Genomic DNA, 18,744 nt, shown 5'->3' on the forward strand with positions numbered 1-18,744 from the left:
CCTGTGTGTATATATAGCCCTAGTTTTTCTTTAGTTCCTTGTGAGTTGTCGAATGTAATTGTTGTCTATTTGCCAGCCATTCTGTTCTTTGTGCCCTTTGTTTTTTTTTTGCTTATTGTTTGTTCTTGTTTTTCCATTAAATACCTGCACATACAGTAGTCAACATTTGAAGTGGATCAAAAAAGTTCATCAAAGTTTGGTTCACGAATTTTGGTTTTAGGACAACTTTGATAAAAAATTTTGATCCACTTCAAATGTTGACTTTTCCCCCAGCTTCTCCACAACATTACAGTTTTTCACTGGCATGTTTCTTTGACTAGTGCAATTTTTTTAGCCTATATTTAGTATAAGTAAAATACTTAAGTACTGTTAAAATCAGATACTCTGAGACTTTTACTCAAGTTGTTGTGGAATTGGTGACTTGTAACGTGTAGTGGAGTAATTTTCACTGTAAGGTATCTGTACTTTTACTCAAGTATGGTTTTTAGGTACTCTTTACACCTCTGGTGCAAAATAAAGTCTGACATCAAGTCAAGTCATTTTTCTGTTCTTTATTTTGCAGTGTGTTCAAATTGGTGCTGGAAACGAATAAGATACATGTACTTAACATTTAACATCTTGAAAGAGGCCTTTTAGTAGATGTTCCAACATGCACGTTTTGTATTATCACTGTGGAAATGAGTGGAGAGCATTGTTTCTCACTCAGGGCAGCTGATATTAGTATGCCTTGGGATGATTTGGCAGATAAATGGTTTGATCTATATGTCATATCGTTCTCTTCATCGGGGCATGTAGCTGGAACCGTCTCATTATTGGTTAATGAGGCCTGATGCATCCAACAGGTTCCCTCAATGCCCCAAGGTGAATCTTCCCTCACTTTCATTAATCTTTACTTGATTATGTATGTATCATGCAAATTAATATCTAAGTCATCTCATACATCTGAAATTTGCACAGATAAAAGCTTTCGTTTGTCTGCTGTTTCGTTCTCATTAAACATTTTAAGCTGCAATTAGCTTTTTCTTCCAGTGTCTGAATGTTGTGTCTGCTTGTCCTTCTCAAGATGTGAGAACTTTGCTGTAAATACGAAGCAAGCTCACCATCTGCTCAACTTGTTGCCTCATATATTCAAACAAAACCACCCTGACAGTACATATCTGAAGTCGCTTTTGAATTTATTTTACCTTTGTTGTGAGGACATGCTTTGTTTTGAATCAGATGGCAGGTGTGGAGCACATATGGACATAATCTCTCATGTACTTTCAGACTGACAAATCTGCTCGTGTTTCCAAAGCACAATAGCTGGACTCACTCGTGCATATTTTAGGCAGAATCAAGCCTGAGGCACAATGTGTACTCTGTTGTAAGAGATTTCAGCAAACAATTTGAAGAAAACACATGTAATTTTCTATTCACGTCCTCTTTCTTCTCAGGAGACAGTTCCCCGCTTCACCCTCCGTTCCCAAAATCCCATCCTGGCAAATCCCTCTCAAACCCGGATCGCTGTCCAACCCGCCCTCCGTCAACCACACCAACAGCAGTAGTGACATCTCCCCCGTCAGCAACGAGTCAACCAACTCCTCCCCTGTCAAAGAGGGCAACGGCTCGCACTGCCTGAACGGAGAAGTGGGCCTGGGCTCCATTCTTCCTCTGGACCTGAAAGACCAGGTCCGTATGGAAGTCCAGGGGGAGGAGGAGAAGAAAGAGGATGATGAGGATGAAGACGAGGATGACGACCTGACCCATGCGGATGAGGAAGACCACCTGAGCGTGCAGACAGAGGACAGGAGAGGAGGTGACGGACAGATAAACGAGCAGGTGGAGAAGCTGCGGCGTCCAGAGGGTGCGAGCAATGAGGGCGAGGTCGATTAGAAAGAAACTCCGGACTTCATCCGTCCATTCGCTTCTCTCAGTTTCCTTACAGTTCATTTAAGTTCTGATATCACACCCTAATTGCAGTAAAACAGCTACCGTGAGCATCAATTAACACTGTACGAAAGCGGCAGGTTCTTTACCCTTTAGAATTTTTAACATGCAAACTTTCAACGTGCAAACCAGAGTGGCGGCACAAACCTTCTGCATGCCTGAACAAGCACAGCAACAGAAATTTCTGGAAAGACGACAAGAGAAATATGACTTTTTTTAATGCAATCCATACATTTCCCTTAATGCTAGCTAGCTGTTTTACTAGAGACTGTAGTACTCCAATTTTAAGTGTACCATAGCACTTCGAGTCAATACAAACGTCATAATTTGCAGTGTAGGGACTGTAGACACAAATCAGAGGTACCAAAGAAATCAGAAAGTTGTGATCTGAGATGGTTGGACTGGTTTCTATGCCATTTCTTTTGTTTTGTAAACTAGTTCACACAGTCCGACCATTGTTGGATCAGCGTGTTTGTTGTGGACCGGCTGTAGACCTTGTAATCTGACATAGTGAAGCAATTCTCCTTCAGACGTTTTGAGATTGTGTAGTACACCGGGCTTCAGAAGTCTGTGTAGCAACGAGGCCTTGTATTTTGTGATCCGAGTGATAGTGGATTTGAGATTTCTGTGGGAGAAAGAAAGAGATGGAGGGAAAACACGTATGAGAACGCAGACAGTGAGGCAAAAGAGAAATGTGTTTGTCTCTGTCGTATCTCTCCAGTCTCCAGCAGGGTAGCTGATTTGGTTTATGAAGTATGTTAATAATCAAATGATCGACAAATAACAGATGTATTAGTTCATGCGGCTTGAAATGTCAAGGAGGCTAAAATCGGAAATCTAATACTGAAAGCCTGTTATATTGTATTATATTACATGACAAACCCTCCAGTCCAAATTATATAGGCCTCCTGCAGTGAATAATCTTAACATGAAACGGTGCTGGGGTTTTGTAATTAAACTGTGTAAAACAATGGATGCTTCAGCAGAGGTGCTGACAGTTGTGCTTTTCTCTTTGGGGGCTTTTCTCTCAGAAAGTCCTGAGAGGATTAAAAAAAATATGAAAAAAATGTTTTTCCCGTGATGCAAATGGAGAGTAACGTATGAATATTTAACTAATGAAATTACTCACTCGCCAGCTGATGAGAAACAAAGCCAGAGAGATCCTGGAGTGAGAACTAGAGTGTCAGATCCATTGTGACATTTTCACTTTTAACAAATGACCTCCAGAGTAACCGGATTACAGCGCAGCCAGGTGAATTGTGGGTCTGTGGCAGCACAATGAAAGAGCTCAGCTTGTCTGGAAGTGTGTATGTCTTCTTATTTCCTAGACTAGGGTTGGCTTAACACTAACCCACACAAGAATAGCATATATTCATGTGATACAATGTCAAGAGAGAGAAACCGTTTTCATTTGATCTGCAGAAACTTGATTTTTTTTTTTTTTTCTAAAACTTGATTTGAAAAGCTACAAATCCAAATGTGAAGTGAACAATAGAGGAATAGTTCAGCCTGAAAAATCGAATCTGATTTACTTACTTTTTATTTTTGTGGAACACAAAAGGATACGTTTTGAAAAAATTTCACACTGCTTCTTTCCATACAACCACAGTTCATAGCGACCACTTGTTAAACTCCAAAAATGACCCCAAAAACACCAAGAAAGAACCAGATCAGTCCGATTCACGAATGGTTTTCGATTAACCGGTTGATCTGGTTCACAAGTCACACTACACAGTTCATTCACGAAATTGGGCTGATCATGTTCTTGAGTTAAACTCAATATGGCCAGAGTGGTTCTTTAGTTAACAGCTCAAGAACTGTCCAGTTCGTTTTTTTTTCTTTTTTCTTCTTTTTCTTTTTTGGAGCTCAAATGGTCACTATGAACTGTCATTAAATAACTTGCACAAAAACTATTCAACATTGTTTGTCCCATAAAAAAGGCTGTTTGGAATGACATGAAATTTAAAATAATAAAAAAAAAAAATTGGGTGAACTATCCTTTTATCCTTTTAAAGGAATCAGTAAAGTCCATTTAATCTTGAAAATAAAAATTTCATTTATTGGTGTCAGAAGTGTCATTGCAGAGTTACCGACTGTAGGAGTGAGAGGAAGGAAGGAAGACCATCGGCTTCAGAATGAGACAGAGCTTTAGTGTGAGTGTGTGTGCATGTATCAGTTTTGCTTAAAACCACATTCTGGAGTTCCTGCAACTGGCAGGTTGTTTCTGGTAGCATGGCGGCAGAGGCCTTTAAACAACATAGTTTGCTAATTTTAGCTAATCATTGTAAAGCCGCTGTGAGTGCTACTGAATTAAACATGATATAAGCTATTCAGTGCCTATATCTCTTTTAATATTGCATTCTCATCTCCAACTGTTTTTACGACAGATTTGTTAGGAATCTACATTCTGCTGCTTAGTTTCAGCAACTCAGTTTAGGGATTTAAACATTCGGTCTCATTTACATGAGCTGAGAGAGAGTGTGTGTGTGTGTGTGTGTGTGTGTGCTGGATCTGTTTTATAAGTAAGCTTACATCAAAGATCTGTAACAGTTTGTATGAACTGTACATTGTTGCTGTATGTGGCTCTGTTGATATTGTTGTTGACACCCTGCCGGTATTTGTCACAGAGAAATTCTGGTATGAAAAGATCAATGTACATAATTGTAATAAATTTGATTTAGCACAAATTTGTTGTTTTTTTTCCTGTAGATTTTTCATTTGATCAGGAATAAATGTAACAATTTAACTTTGGTATCATGGTTTCATTGTGACAAAAAATAACAAAAATATGTTTAGATATAAGAAAGGAAGCATAGTATTCATTAATGTAAATTATTCATATATAATACATGCATTTATTTTGTATTAGGTACTGTGCTGTTCCAAAATAGGCATAACGATTATACAAATAAATTCATGAAATTTTAATTATGCAGTTCAGTTTACATAACTACAAATGATTATTAAATGTAAATTATTTGATTTTGTTTTTTTTTTATAATTTGGACGTTACATGAGATATTCAATAGCCTAAAAGAAAATGTGGATTAAGTCTGCATGGTATTAACTAAGGATTTCATCTTACTCTAAATTTCACATTAGATCAGCATTCTTGATGTTTTCAGTGGACTCTATTAAGTGATTTTAGTCAATAAACCTTGATCCTAAAGCAGCACTGTTTCAAAAATGTAAAAAAGGCCCCATTCCACTGTAGTAAGCAATACAAATATTCCAGTGCATTATCAAGTTTATGAATTTAATTTGTCTGTCAAGGTCTAAATGATCAATAGCCTTGCACATATTGATGTGGTGTATAAACTTCTCAAAGGTTCGATACCGCATCCCTTTGTAATCCATTAACCTCTCCCCGGAGTTCAGGCCAGGCTCAGATTTATAGGGGCTGCTGTAATAAATGCACTTGTACATCATTTAGTGTCTTATGGGACAAGCAGTGCATTCCTGCCCAGAAAGCCTCCTCCATCCCAATCTCCAACTCTTTGGAGTGGTACTGTAGGTGAGGCTTACCAGTCATTTTGGCCCAACTTGACTCATAGTAACAGGGTAAGATGCTCCAAAGCTGGAGCACGGAACACAAGGAGGCCCAAGTCTGTATATCTTTTCAGAGAGAGGGAAAGAAAGTTTTTTTTTTTTTTTACAGACACTGAAGGTGTCTGTCGTGCTTTTGCAGAGACTCGGGAGCTTCAACCTCATCAGTCGGCTTTACTAAACGGAGTGCGCTCAATAGGCTGCTGCTGTATTGATGTGTGCTGTACTCCATTGTTCTCCTGAACTGAGCACTCAGCAGGTTAGAGGGCTGAGTGTGTCCTTGGATCAATGCAAGGGTTGTTAGCCCTTCCTGCCCCAGGAGATTCACTGAACACAGCATGCGCTCGCAGTCCGGGGTGATCATGGAGGAATTAAAATAGGGACGTCACATCACCTCAAGTCCCAATCTGGATTGTCTTTTGCCATCTGTAGCTTGGAGAGCCATTAAAAAAACCTGTAAAGACCAAGCAGCCACTTCTGTGACATTTTTAATTTTAAACTAAATTATGCATTTCAATTTACATAAGAATAAATTATTTTTATATTTACATTACATACAACCCCCTTAGAGTTCCATGATGAAACAACAAAGAAATTTAGATAAAATTACAATAAATTAGAATTATATAAATTATAAAAATTATATATATACACACACATAAACGCACAAATGATTAAAATAAAATGAACTATTTATAATGAAATATTAATTAAATGTGTGTGTGTGTGTGTGTATATATATATATATATATATATACATACATACTGTACTGTGTGTATATATATATATATATACTGTACAGTACGTATATATGTATGTATATTGTATTCTGTATGTATGTATGTATATATATATATATATATATATACACACACACACACACACACATTTATATATATATATATATATATATATATACATACATACTGTACTGTGTGTATATATATATATATATACTGTACAGTACGTATATATGTATGTATATTGTATTCTGTATGTATGTATGTATATATATATATATATATATATACACACACACACACACACACATTTATATATATATATATATATATATATATACATACATACTGTACTGTGTGTATATATATATATATATACTGTACAGTACGTATATATGTATGTATATTGTATTCTGTATGTATGTATGTATATATATATATATATATATATACACACACACACACACACACATTTATATATATATATATATATATATATATACATACATACTGTACTGTGTGTATATATATATATATATACTGTACAGTACGTATATATGTATGTATATTGTATTCTGTATGTATGTATGTATATATATATATATATATATATACACACACACACACACATAAGCATACTGTATAATGTATTGTGTGTATATAATTATTTGTATAATTTATATAATTATTTTTATAATTTATTGCAATTTAATCTCAATTTCTTTGTAATTTCATCATGGATCTCTAGGGGGTTGTGAGCCCTGGTTGGGAACCCCTGCGTTTGAAAGTACTTTGTATGTGCTACTAATAAAACTAAAGAAACACTTTTTACCCCCTTAAACATAACTGTCAACACTACAGTGCTGTCATAAAAATGGAATTAGAACACATTCCTTATTAAAGATATCAGGCAATGTCTGTCATACCTATCTTTATTTTTAACAATAGCACAGCAGGTGCCCCGTTAAAGCAGTATCACTGGACACAATCCCAGTCGCAGGGGCAGAAGACCTTTCCAAGTTCTCTCAGCTTTGCATGAGAAAGGTCAAACTTAATTCTACAGGGTTGGACCTGAGGGGTGACTTCCTCCTTCCGTCTCAGATAAGATAAGCAGGAGCGCATGCAGTGCTGCATGTGTAGGAGGGAGCCTGTTTGATGTTGTGCTAATGTGGGTCCATTGTCATCACTTATATGATTGTTCAATCGAGCAGGATTGCATTTCGCCTTTCTGTGTGTGGCTGCTGTCACTTGATGTTCCTCTGGCCCTGTTTCAACTCTAAATGGAACAAATACAGACCACCGTCGTCATCATGCGGCAAGCACTGTGACTCTGGTGGTCAAAATGATGTCACGTCTTGCAGAAGAGGTATGGAAGAATGGAGGGTGGGGTTGGAAACCAGAAAGAGGGAAGAAAATAATAGCATGCTGTAAAAGAGAAGAATAAATCTCTGGGGAGCGGAGAGCCCCTGGAAGTGGTAATACTGGAGACCATATTTATGAATTGGCCTGTAATGAGCCATCAGCGGCATGGCGGATATGAGCGCGCCACTGGAGAAAAATGCCCCTGTCCTACACGGACCAGGGAGAGCATCCGTGTTATAGAGGGTAGAATGGATTATCTAAGGGTGCTTGTCGCTTGTTGAGGATTTGGGACTGCAGGCGGTGACGGGGCAACAGGTGCGGCCCTTGCCAAGGCTTGCAAATTAGACAAATCTCATGCGCAGCACCTGAAAGACGCCAGAGGCTCTGAGGAGGAAAGTGAAAGCAAAGCTCGACCTGCTACTGACTCTCTGTTCGGTTCAGATAGGACTCACTCGTCCTTTCATATCGCAGTCTTTCTCGGTGGTTTACTTTCCACATGCAAATGCAGACTACAACCCTGGGAGGATGTGCTGGATGACACTGACGTGCTCCCGTGCGCTGCTATAACTCGACGCCTAAACCAACAGAGCTGCTTTTAGCTTAGAGCAGAGAGTTTATGCCTTAATTAAGACGATGAATACCACTGCTAACTTCCTCATCACGGTACCTGTGTAATTACACCAGCTCTGCTATATCCTGGAGCACAGCTCTTAATGACTGTGGAATAAGTAAGATGTCTGATGCCTGGAGAAATAACTAAGTCTCTTGTACAGCTGGAGGGTTGCTCTGTCATTAACGTGTTTATTAAAGACTGTTTAGAAATGTGCTGCTCGCATAAAATGCTGTGTGCTTTGAAACCATGCTAAAATGTTGTTAGAAACAATAAAGCCATTAAGAGACCCAATATGAGGTCAGAAATGCTGTATCGTATAGCATTCATGGCCCTCAAATGTGGATTTTGTTTGGACTTAGACACACCAAAAGCAATATGTGTTACACAGTGTTCTAACCCCATGCAGCATCATTTGGTTTTATTTCTAATGCGTCATCCTTTGTACCTCCACCCACTACAAAATCGTATTAGTCCAAAAACCTGCAATCACATAACTACATTAAACATCAAATATCTTCTGATTGGCTGTGATAGTGTGGCGTAGCTCAGCAGTTTCATGTTTAGTGTGCGCAGACAAATTGCTTGTCGCTGGAAATGTGTCAAAGACCGTTAAGTCTCACAAGCTAATGTTTTGGGTATCAGAATTAGATTTGGTGCATATTTTAAATTGGCCAGAACCGTCCATTCAGATATAAATGGTCCTTTTGACTGACATGTTTAACCATCAAACTTCACTGGAGTTTAAGTGTCGTTCAGGAGATAGTATTACAAGAGGGTGCGTCAAATGTAAATGAAAAATCACTTTACTTTCAACTATATGCCACAAATTATTACATTTATTTAAAAGTTTTCAAGTCATGAACACAGACTTCTTTCTTTGTTTCTAAAATTGTATATATTTTCCCCCTTAGTATGTTCTTTTTTTTTTATGGCATATTAAATAAATGTGTTTACCTCATTTAATTCTATGTAAATAATTATACATTTTAAAATATTTAATTTGTACAACTTATTTTAATAAAAAATGATTAAAATAAATTTTTATAATTTTTTTATAATTTTATTTTTATAATTATAATTTTATTTAAAAAATGCAACTATTTTTTTTTTGTCATGTCATAAACAGACTTTTTTCTCCACAGGTAAGTAGGGGGGGTGATATATTAGAGCTGTTAATAGAAATTGTTATGATATTTGCCTCTATATGTATTTTTCCCTAATATGTACATTTTAATTCCAAAGTAAATGTGTTTACCTCATTTAATTCTATGTAAATAATGCTATATTTTTAAATAATTATATTATTTATACAAATATTATTATTTCTGTCATATTAGTTTATTTACTTTAATGAAATTAATAAATTACTATTTATATATATATATATATAAAAATGTTCCTACTTCAAACACTTTATTATTAGTATCAGCACAATATCTCCAATCTTCACCTCTTCCATTCTGCAAATATCACACTGCTGATGTATTGGGTATTACATGACAGTATTTGAAGTGTGTGGAGTGAGGAGACCAGTGTGTTATCAACCATCAGCATAATGTGAAAGATTAGCACAAGCCTTGCCCCACCTGTTTTCACTTTTCTTTCCATAAAGGCTGCAGCTGCTGCACCAAACAAGGCATTTTAAAAGCTCTTATTTACCTTGAGCCGGTTCACAAGGATGCATTGGGAGATTCTGTCATGTCCTTACAGTCATCATGCAAACACACGTAGCCGGTGGCTTTAGTGTCAGAGCAGAAGTGTGGAGAAATGCTGAACGTCATCATATCCTGTGTGGTTCATCAAAAGAGCTGCTTTTCCAATTCTCTTTGTTCCCTCTCAATCAAGTCTGATTTAAGAGTCAGTTAAATGGACAAAATTGGTAGCTGGCTTTTATTTCTCCCTCCCTCTCTTCTTTCATTCAATAAGGTTCAATTTGAAAATGGTCTGGTTTGTATCCTTAATATATGAGCACTGCACTGTGTGCAGGTGCTTCTAATCACAAAAAGCAGTGCACACACACTGTGACAATGTGAAATATCGCGATTTATCGCTTGCATTTGCGTGATGTTTTCCAGAGTTGATTGCCTGGACGTGTGATTTCACAGGGCCACGTCTCCATCTGTATACACCATTTTCTCTAAGTATTGAACATTTTCATCTTTCTTCAATACAAGCTAATTGGATTAAGTTTGAGCAATATTCATATTGCCGTGCATTGTGCCCCTGCGTGTACGGCTGCCAGGCAGCTCTGTTTTATGGCTCCGGCGCGCGCTGTCAGCCCGTGTTCCTGCCGTCATCAAGGCGCTAAGGACCACATCAACCAACTCCACTCATTCTCAGCAAGCCTGCTGGGCTTTCCACCGCAAGAAAACCAACCAATTCTCTGTGGAATCGTGCTAAATTAACCAAATTTACAGCTTAGCACTTAAGGATCTCCTTAGTTGGTAAGTAAATGGCCCTTGCTGGCGTGCGCGTGTGCATGTGTGTGAGAGAGTAATGCCTTGTTGCTCCCAATACTCTCTTTCTGGAAGGAGTCGTAAAGAGCTGAAACAGAACTCCCCAAGCAAACTGCTTGTAATCTAACAGCTCCCAGCCAAAGTCTGCCAAAACAGTTTTATTTCATCATTTCCACATATTTTCAATCCTATGATGATTAATCCTCGCGATGATTAGAGAACGCACCATAATCAGGCCTGCACAGAATCGGTGTGCGCACGGCTGAAAGACTACAAATATATGTGAAATGAGAGCGCCCAGCCCAGTGGCGGCGTTTCACAGAACCATAGGGAATGGCAGTGGTATGAATCTCGGTCCAACGACGATTGTGTAAGGTATGGCGACGAACAACCGGGGTATGGCGACTGCCATACGGAAATGCCGCCTCCACAAAGTATTACACATGCCTGCATTATTAAATTGTTTAGTTAATTTGATAGAGCCTACTTTCAGCCAGCGGCGCCGAGAAAGGCTTTGAAGTGTAAAGGCCGGTCAGAGTCTGGCTGGTGGTGATGTCACGGCCTGCCCGTCTCAGCTCATGAATATTAAGTTGTTTCGACCTGACATTGTATATATATCAAATACATATATAAATGTATATATCAAATTACAAACAAACTGTTTACAAACAAACCCCTCCTCTCACCAGTGAGAGTGTTGCAATAGAAAATATAAAGTAATTTTGGTAACACTTTACAATAAGATTCTATTTTTTTTAACAATTATTAAGATTATTTACATTAACATTATTAAGATCAAATGTTGTATCTGTTAATATTATTTTATTGGACCTGAGCAAACATGAACCAACAATGAACAGTTGTATTTTTAGGTTGTACTTTATTTGACTGTGCTCTTGTTACAATGTAATTATACAATTTAGTACTGAGTAATATTAATTACATGTACTTACTATATGGTTAGGATGAGGGTTTAGGATTAGTTGCATGTAATTATGCTTCATTTATTGTTATTACTGTAGTAAGTACATGTAATATGTGTAACAAGGACACCGTCAAATAAAGTGTTCCCTATTTTTGTTAACTAAAGTTAACAAAGATTAATAAATACTGCAACAAATGTATTGCTCATTGTTTGTTAATGTTAGTTATTACATTAACTTTTATTGGCTAATGGAACCTTATTGTAAAATGTTGCTAAAACTTTATATAAATACGATTTTTGCAGATTCTTACTGGGCTTTTATTTATTTTATAATTGTTTAAAATTATTATTTAAAAAAAAAACATGTACTTTACCTATAACAAGGGCATTTTGTGTCTTTGTATTACGAATTGCCTTTTTTTTGTCTAATATCTAATGATATTTGGGTTTGAAATTATTTTAAATCACGCTTGGTAAAGTTACTTTTACTCATAAGAAAATGGCTGACTAACCCACAGAGAAAGAACCTGTTATCACTTGTACAAAATTGCTATTAAAAGATTGTTACTTTGGAAATTTGGCACAGTGAGTTTATGTACACATGTATCTTTCTCCACTTGTTTATGTGCAGCTGTGCAGCTTCAAGTAAAAACTTGTGTGATTTCGACAGGTGTGTCTTTAGTTAATGTTCAAATAAGAGGATATTAAATCCTTCTGAGCTTTGGATTTGCTTTTCTGTTACACCGATATGAAAAATCAGAAATACTGTTTATTGAATGAGCTGGTTTTGTCTGACTACACACATTTAAAGTCATATTTATGCTGAAATCTCCCCTGATCCAGAACATAATTGAGCATTTCTCCTCATTTCAGTAGACATGAATACAGAGAATAGCATTTGTACATAGCGGGCCTGTGACATTACCGCCAATAAGGTCTTGTTAAAGTTAAATTGGCTGAATGTGTGTCTAATTCTCTTTTTCCTTTGGGGTCCCTGAACTTCATTTTTCACACAAGCAGCAGCTGCTACCAGTGGCATGGCAGCTTCCTTATGAAACCTTTTTTAAACTCTGACCAAAGGTCTCTTTAAATAAAGCCATGCGTGAGTGGAAATAGCTAAATGAATATGAATGCCAAAGGTAACGAGGAAATGGATGAGAATTACAGACACAACTAAAAACAGAACAATGCTGCAATTATATGGGCAAATGGAATGATTCTTTCAATGTTTATGACAAGCATATGAAATGTGATTTGTAACTAAACAACTGTACACTTCTGAATTGTCAGAAATGCACAGTTGTTGTAATGTGTTTGTGGGTGTAATGCAATTAAACAATCCAATAAGAAGCAAAATGTACACACGGCTTTCCTGTGAACTCGATTGCTTGAAATATTATGGTTGATTCTTGTGCATCCTAATGGGTTGTGTATGATGTGTGACCACCGCTGCTGTGACATATGTACAGAACACCTGTCGCATGTTTCTGGGGCCCATTGTTCCTCATGCGTTGCTGCGGCGTCTCACACAACCTGTTCCTGGAACATCAACCCTCAGTACGAGTCAGATCCGGCCCCGGTATGACTGCACACACACGACTCATTATGATGGGAATGAACAACAAAAAAAGCCTATAGAGATGAGACGTTCTTGCAGTGGTGTGTCTCTGTTTCATGTGAAATCTGTCAAAAATAAGCTAAATATAAGAAATCAATTATTTTAATTCCGCATATGGTGGTCCCACAAAGTTTTTGAACGTGTGTAAAATACAAATGTATGAATTTCATTGCAAATCAAGTGCAAACAAATAATGCTAGATTTTTTTTTTTTTCAGAAACACATTTGACAATATATTTAATTACATACAATTATTTTATTTATAATTTATAATACACACCCATACAAATGATAAACATTTAGTATAAACTCTCTATACACACACATTTTTATAAATAATTACATTTATAATTTAAAATTTTTGGTTTTGCTCTGTTTTGCATAAAAAGCATGCTTGTGCTCACTTTGAAATAAATGTATACTTGATTTGTCATTTGACTTTCTTATATAAACTAATTCTTGCATATTTAATTGTGGTTTAAGTGTTCAAATCTTGTTTGCAACATAATTTACATAATTTATAATTTATACAACAAAATCAGGAATCTTTTTTTCTTTTTTTCCCTCCCTTATAATTTAGACAATAAGGTGATCTGTTGTTTCAACAGCAGCCTGTGCTAGTTTGGAGGTTGCTTCCGTCTGGTTTTTGTGTAATATAATTTCCATAGTTGGCTTTTTTTTTTTTTTCAAGATTATATGCAGGATGCCAGCTGGCAGACAGATGGTGGTGGCTTTACACGTTTTTTATTTAAAGACACATCAGAAGGAAGAGGAGGGTGAGGCAAGAGAACAGCTGCAGCGAGTGGGACAGGACGGTATAAGCTGGTCAAAGCGACGAGCAGCCTTCACAATGAAAGAAAAGAATGAAAAACAAACACCATTTTAGAGTGCTAGAAACTTTCCCGAAATATGCACCAGAGAGCATTTGTACCCTAAATATGGCTCCATGACTATGTCAAAGTCAGATTTTTATGAGCTATTGTTTGCACACACGTATTGAATTTATTGTATGAAATTCTTGGTCTATAGAGAAAAGTAACAAGGATGTTAAAATGTCTTCCTCAGTCAGAGCGGCGCTGCTGGGCGTCCTCTGTGTTGTGCCACAGACCCGGGGTCTTGTGCCCTTTAACAGTGTTAGTCTCAGCGGGAGGGGGGCTTATTAACCGCACTCTCGTTACCTACAGCATAGAGAAAATACAGATATAGATGATATTGAGAAACACTGTGTGGAACATTTGCATTGTTATAATAATTAGAATTTCTTTATTTTGACTCTTTACAAATCCTGCTATTTTACACGCATAAAATGTATTCAAGTGCACAGTATCTCCCAGGCAAACAGCTGCTTCAGTGAGTCCTGCGCTTTTGCACTTCAGACCAGCGAACAAACGGCCTGTGAGAGGGGCATGCCATATGCAAAATACATAAGTTCAATTAAATAAAACAAACACCAAAACAATAGCAAAGAGTTGTGGATGGTATTAAATTATGCAGGTATCATTGTTATTGTGATCGCACATGATATACAGCTTTGAAAATTATGACTTTGTTGCGTAAAAGGTAGAAATACACTCCAATGTTCAGTGCTACAATAATGTGACTCGTATAGATTTAATTACCACTAATTCCTCTACCACTATGGGGAAATCATGGTAATAACAATAAAACCTCACACACACTTGCATACTGCAAAGAGTTGTGGATGGTATTAAATTATGCAGGTATCATTGCTATTGTGATCGCACATGATATACAGCTTTGAAAATGATGACTTTGTTGCGTAAAAGGTAGAAATACACTCCAATGTTCAGTGCTACAATAATGTGACTCGTATAGATTTAATTACCACTAATTCCTCTACCACTATGGGGAAATCATGGTAATAACAATAAAACCTCACACACACTTGCATACTGTCGCACTCACACACATACAAGCAAACTATACTGGTGTTAGGTCCGTTTTTAACTTTTTATTCTTTATTTCTTCTTTTTAATTTTCTTTTTAAAGGAAGCTTTTAATCAAAGAGCATTTTTGTTCATATATAGTTTTTACAGAAGAAAATACTATACAACCTTTTTTTTCCCTCCCAAAACAACATTGTCGAAGATAACCATCTACACATTTAGTTCCCTAAATTATGAGTTCGTTCAAAGCCGTGTTTAGGAAATAATTCATCATTTCCTCACCTTGCTTTTCCTTGTTTATATTCAATGGAGACCAAACAAACAAAAATCTTTTTTTTTTTTTTTTTAATTCAGAGCGAAGCACTGCAATAATTTCCTCTGTATAGAATTCATTTAAATTACAGTCACCATTAGTGTTACTCGTTAGGCAAGCCAGGTTCTAGCATGCCCGTTTCATATTGAAATCATCCAATCTCGGAAGCAAAGAAAAAAACTTTTTTTTTTCTTAAATAAAACACAGAGCAACAGTTCTTCGTCACACTGAAGACTATTTGTGCATCAAAGCAAAGTGAGCTAAACCACACTGTAAAGCAAATTCCCTGTTAAAAGATGTATGCCATAATTTCAAAAGGTAAAAATGAACCTAAAAAGTGCAAAAAACACCCTAGAATTTCCTCATTGCAAGGTCACATAAATATTAAATAACTTCTTATTATTATTGGAGTGAAACCACAGCTGTTGTATAAAGAAAACAAAAGCTTGAAACAATGTTTTCTGTCTGTACAATTCATAAAATCACACACTTTCCATCATGTGATGCCTGTCCTCCATTCAGCCCTCTAGAAAAAAGGTCTCTCCTTGTTTCCTCTTCTTTTAGAAACAGGTATTTGATGCTTCTGAAAAAAGAAGCTTGAAAAAAACAGTCTCCATCCTCAGACTTTGTTGCCACTATTGTTTTTTTCCATGCTACAGAAACTGTGAAGGGAAAAGGAAAGAAGAATAACACCTACAAACATTTTTTCCCTACATTCAGAGACATTGTCTCCTGCTCTGTGTTTGATGGACACTTTAGGACATCTATTTGTGGATCAAAACAAAGACATAACTGTAATCTCCTCCCATTCATACTGGGCAGTAGCACCATCATCACATTACAAACTCTCCGAAACAAAGGGGGCGAATACTCTCGCCATTGAAACAGACCCATTTACGGTGAGACACCACCACATCATCTGCTCATGCCTGTGCAATTAGAGAATAATGCAAAAACAAACAAACAAACAAAAAGCCATAGTAATGCAATCAATGTAAAAGATAACAAAACGTCTTAAATAGAGGCTTGAGTATCAGCTCTCATCTATACAAAAGTGCACTATGAATATGCAATGCCAAATGGGTCCTCACTGAGAAAAGGAGAAGGAAGAGAAATCAAGTGAGGGCTAGCGTTCACTGAGATCAATGCTTTATGGCCGGAAGCTATGCAGTCACTGGTCACTGTTTGTTTGTCCTGAAGATGCAGGCGAATATCCACATGGAATGGAGCCTATGACACCACTGACCATGACAGCAGGTTTAAGTGAGAACTGTGAGAACTCTAAATAATAATAATATAATAATAATAATAAACAACTGATCAACGGAGAAGCATACAAGTCAAAGCACTGATGCAGGCCCCTGCACTCCAATAATATTATTAATAATAATAATAATGACACAAGGTGTTTCTGAATCAATTATCTGAGCAACATTCTTTATAAAAGATTTCCTGCAATGTACGCTTTTCGTCGCTTTCGGGTGGGTACGAGGGTCCTGCAATCCAGTGACTGCAATTAAAACATACATTAACATCCACACACATCTACTTTATATAGATAGTCATCTATAGAGAGATTGTTTTTTCCTTTTTTTCCACACACAAAAAGTAACAAATGAAATCAAATAAATTAAAGTCAAACATGCACACACACAAAAGACTGATGTGTAGGAAAAGGTTTACATAGCCACCCATGTGTAAAAGAGGGCCTCGTCTGTCTATTTCTCGGTTCATTTTTTAATGCATAATTAAATTAATAATGTTGGTCATCGTGTAAACATCATAATAAATCATTTTGGGCCTTCACTTTTCTTGTAGTTGGTTGTTTTCTTGTCATCTGCTGCGTCTCTAAGCATGATAAATGAGGCCACTCAAACTTGCGTTTGTTCAGGGAATTCATAGTTCTCCTTCTACAGCATAGATTAGGGCTCAGCCTCCGGCTCCTCTTTATCTAGTTGGGAAGTCTCGGTGTGGTTCATGGAAGCATCAAAACTCTCTCCATTGTCTTTGTCTACTTCTGGCTCTGGCATGGAATCTTCATATGAGTCTGTATTCATGTCTTCCTCTTCATCATCTTCTTCATCATCATCCTCCTCAGCAATCGGCTCTTCCTCGGGTGATAGGTCGTCTTCGAGATCGCCAGATGTGCCGGTATTGTCGTCCTGAGGGTTGCTCAGGCCCATTGAAGCAGCAGTGCCAGAACTAGTGGCCAGGGACTGGGGCTCCCGGTGCATCTTTTTGCTCAGGTCCAAGGAGTCACTGAGGCCCAACCCAGCAGCATTTTTCAGGAAAAACAAGGAGCTGTTGGTGTCCGTCCCAAGGTTCAGAGAGCTGTCGAGGTTGACTGCTGAGCCCGGATGCTCGTACTCACTGGCGGCCCCTGCCGAAGGGAGGTATATGGCCATATTGTTGTGGGTCAGCCCCGGTGTGCCGGATAATGTTGGGGGCATATTCCTAGGCATTGGGGGTACGGTTAGGCCTGCATGGTGGTGGTGGTGGTGGTGGTTGCCATCCTGGTTGGGGGAGACTGAAGGCAGCTCTCCCCTCTCCTGCTTCTCATGCTTGCGCTTATGGGAATCCATCTGTGACATGCCCACCACCGTGTGCTTGCACTCTGGGTAAGTGCAGTGGAAATGTGAACACTTGAGCTTGTACTTGCAGTCTGCCACCTCGCAGTCCACGCTGGAGCTGAACTGACAGAATCCGGCAGCGCTGATCACGTCCTGCTTGCCGTGGTGCTTGCGGTGCGCCGTCACCTTGGTGCTGTCTGTGCAGCGGAAGCCACAGCGCAGACAGTGGAAGTGGGTGCTGTTGCCGGAGAACTGGCAGTCAGGGAAGTTGCAGCACAATGAAGACTTGAAGCGCTTGAAGTCATTCAGGACCAGGTTGTCCACGCGGTCGTGGTGCTGGGCGTGCTTGTACATGTGGGTGCGGCCGCAGAACTTGTAGCCGCAGTTCTCCCGTGTGCAGTGATAGTGGGTTACCTTCAGGGAGAACTGACAGGTCGTATCCTTGCAGTCCTCATAGAGGTCATAGCGGCGGAACCCTTCCAGCATCATGCCTTCATCTAGCATCTTGCGAGAGGAAGCAGTCTTGCGGCGCTTGCCGAAGGGTGACATGTCCTCGATGATCCAGAAACGTTTCTTGGCGCCAGTTGCCGTGGGAATAGAGATGGTGTTACCTGTTTGCAAAAAAGGCATATACGGGTTAGACTTCACTCTTTACAATGAGCAGCAAAGCAATTCTGCAAGCAGGAGTAGCCACATGCGGCCTATCAAAGCTACCTACAAAGGTTCCTCCTACAGCAATATAATATACAATGTGATTCCATGCCATA

The 18,744-nt window shown here is 38.1% G+C and overlaps 2 protein-coding genes across 2 annotated transcripts in view; one reads left to right on the plus strand and one right to left on the minus strand.

Annotated features, from left to right (window-relative positions):
• Positions 1-2,208, plus strand: part of LOC107716227 (peroxisomal membrane protein PEX14-like) — a 63,838-nt gene extending 61,630 nt beyond the window's left edge. The window contains exon 9 of the mRNA XM_016522609.1: positions 1,434-2,208. Coding sequence (XP_016378095.1) covers positions 1,434-1,872 — 439 coding nt within the window. The 3' untranslated portion in view covers positions 1,873-2,208. The remainder of the gene's footprint in view (positions 1-1,433) is intronic.
• A 13,380-nt stretch (positions 2,209-15,588) lies between these two features.
• The window catches only part of LOC107716079 (zinc finger protein castor homolog 1-like), a 78,187-nt gene continuing 75,031 nt past the window's right edge, over positions 15,589-18,744 (minus strand). Inside the window, exon 19 of the mRNA XM_016522399.1 lies at positions 15,589-18,588. Within this exon, the coding sequence (XP_016377885.1) occupies positions 17,330-18,588 (1,259 nt within the window). The 3' untranslated portion in view covers positions 15,589-17,329. The remainder of the gene's footprint in view (positions 18,589-18,744) is intronic.

This window comes from Sinocyclocheilus rhinocerous, unplaced genomic scaffold (genome assembly GCF_001515625.1).
Source record: "Sinocyclocheilus rhinocerous isolate Xijiao unplaced genomic scaffold, SAMN03320098_v1.1 scaffold148, whole genome shotgun sequence".
In the NCBI taxonomy this organism is placed as follows: Eukaryota; Metazoa; Chordata; class Actinopteri; order Cypriniformes; family Cyprinidae; genus Sinocyclocheilus; species Sinocyclocheilus rhinocerous.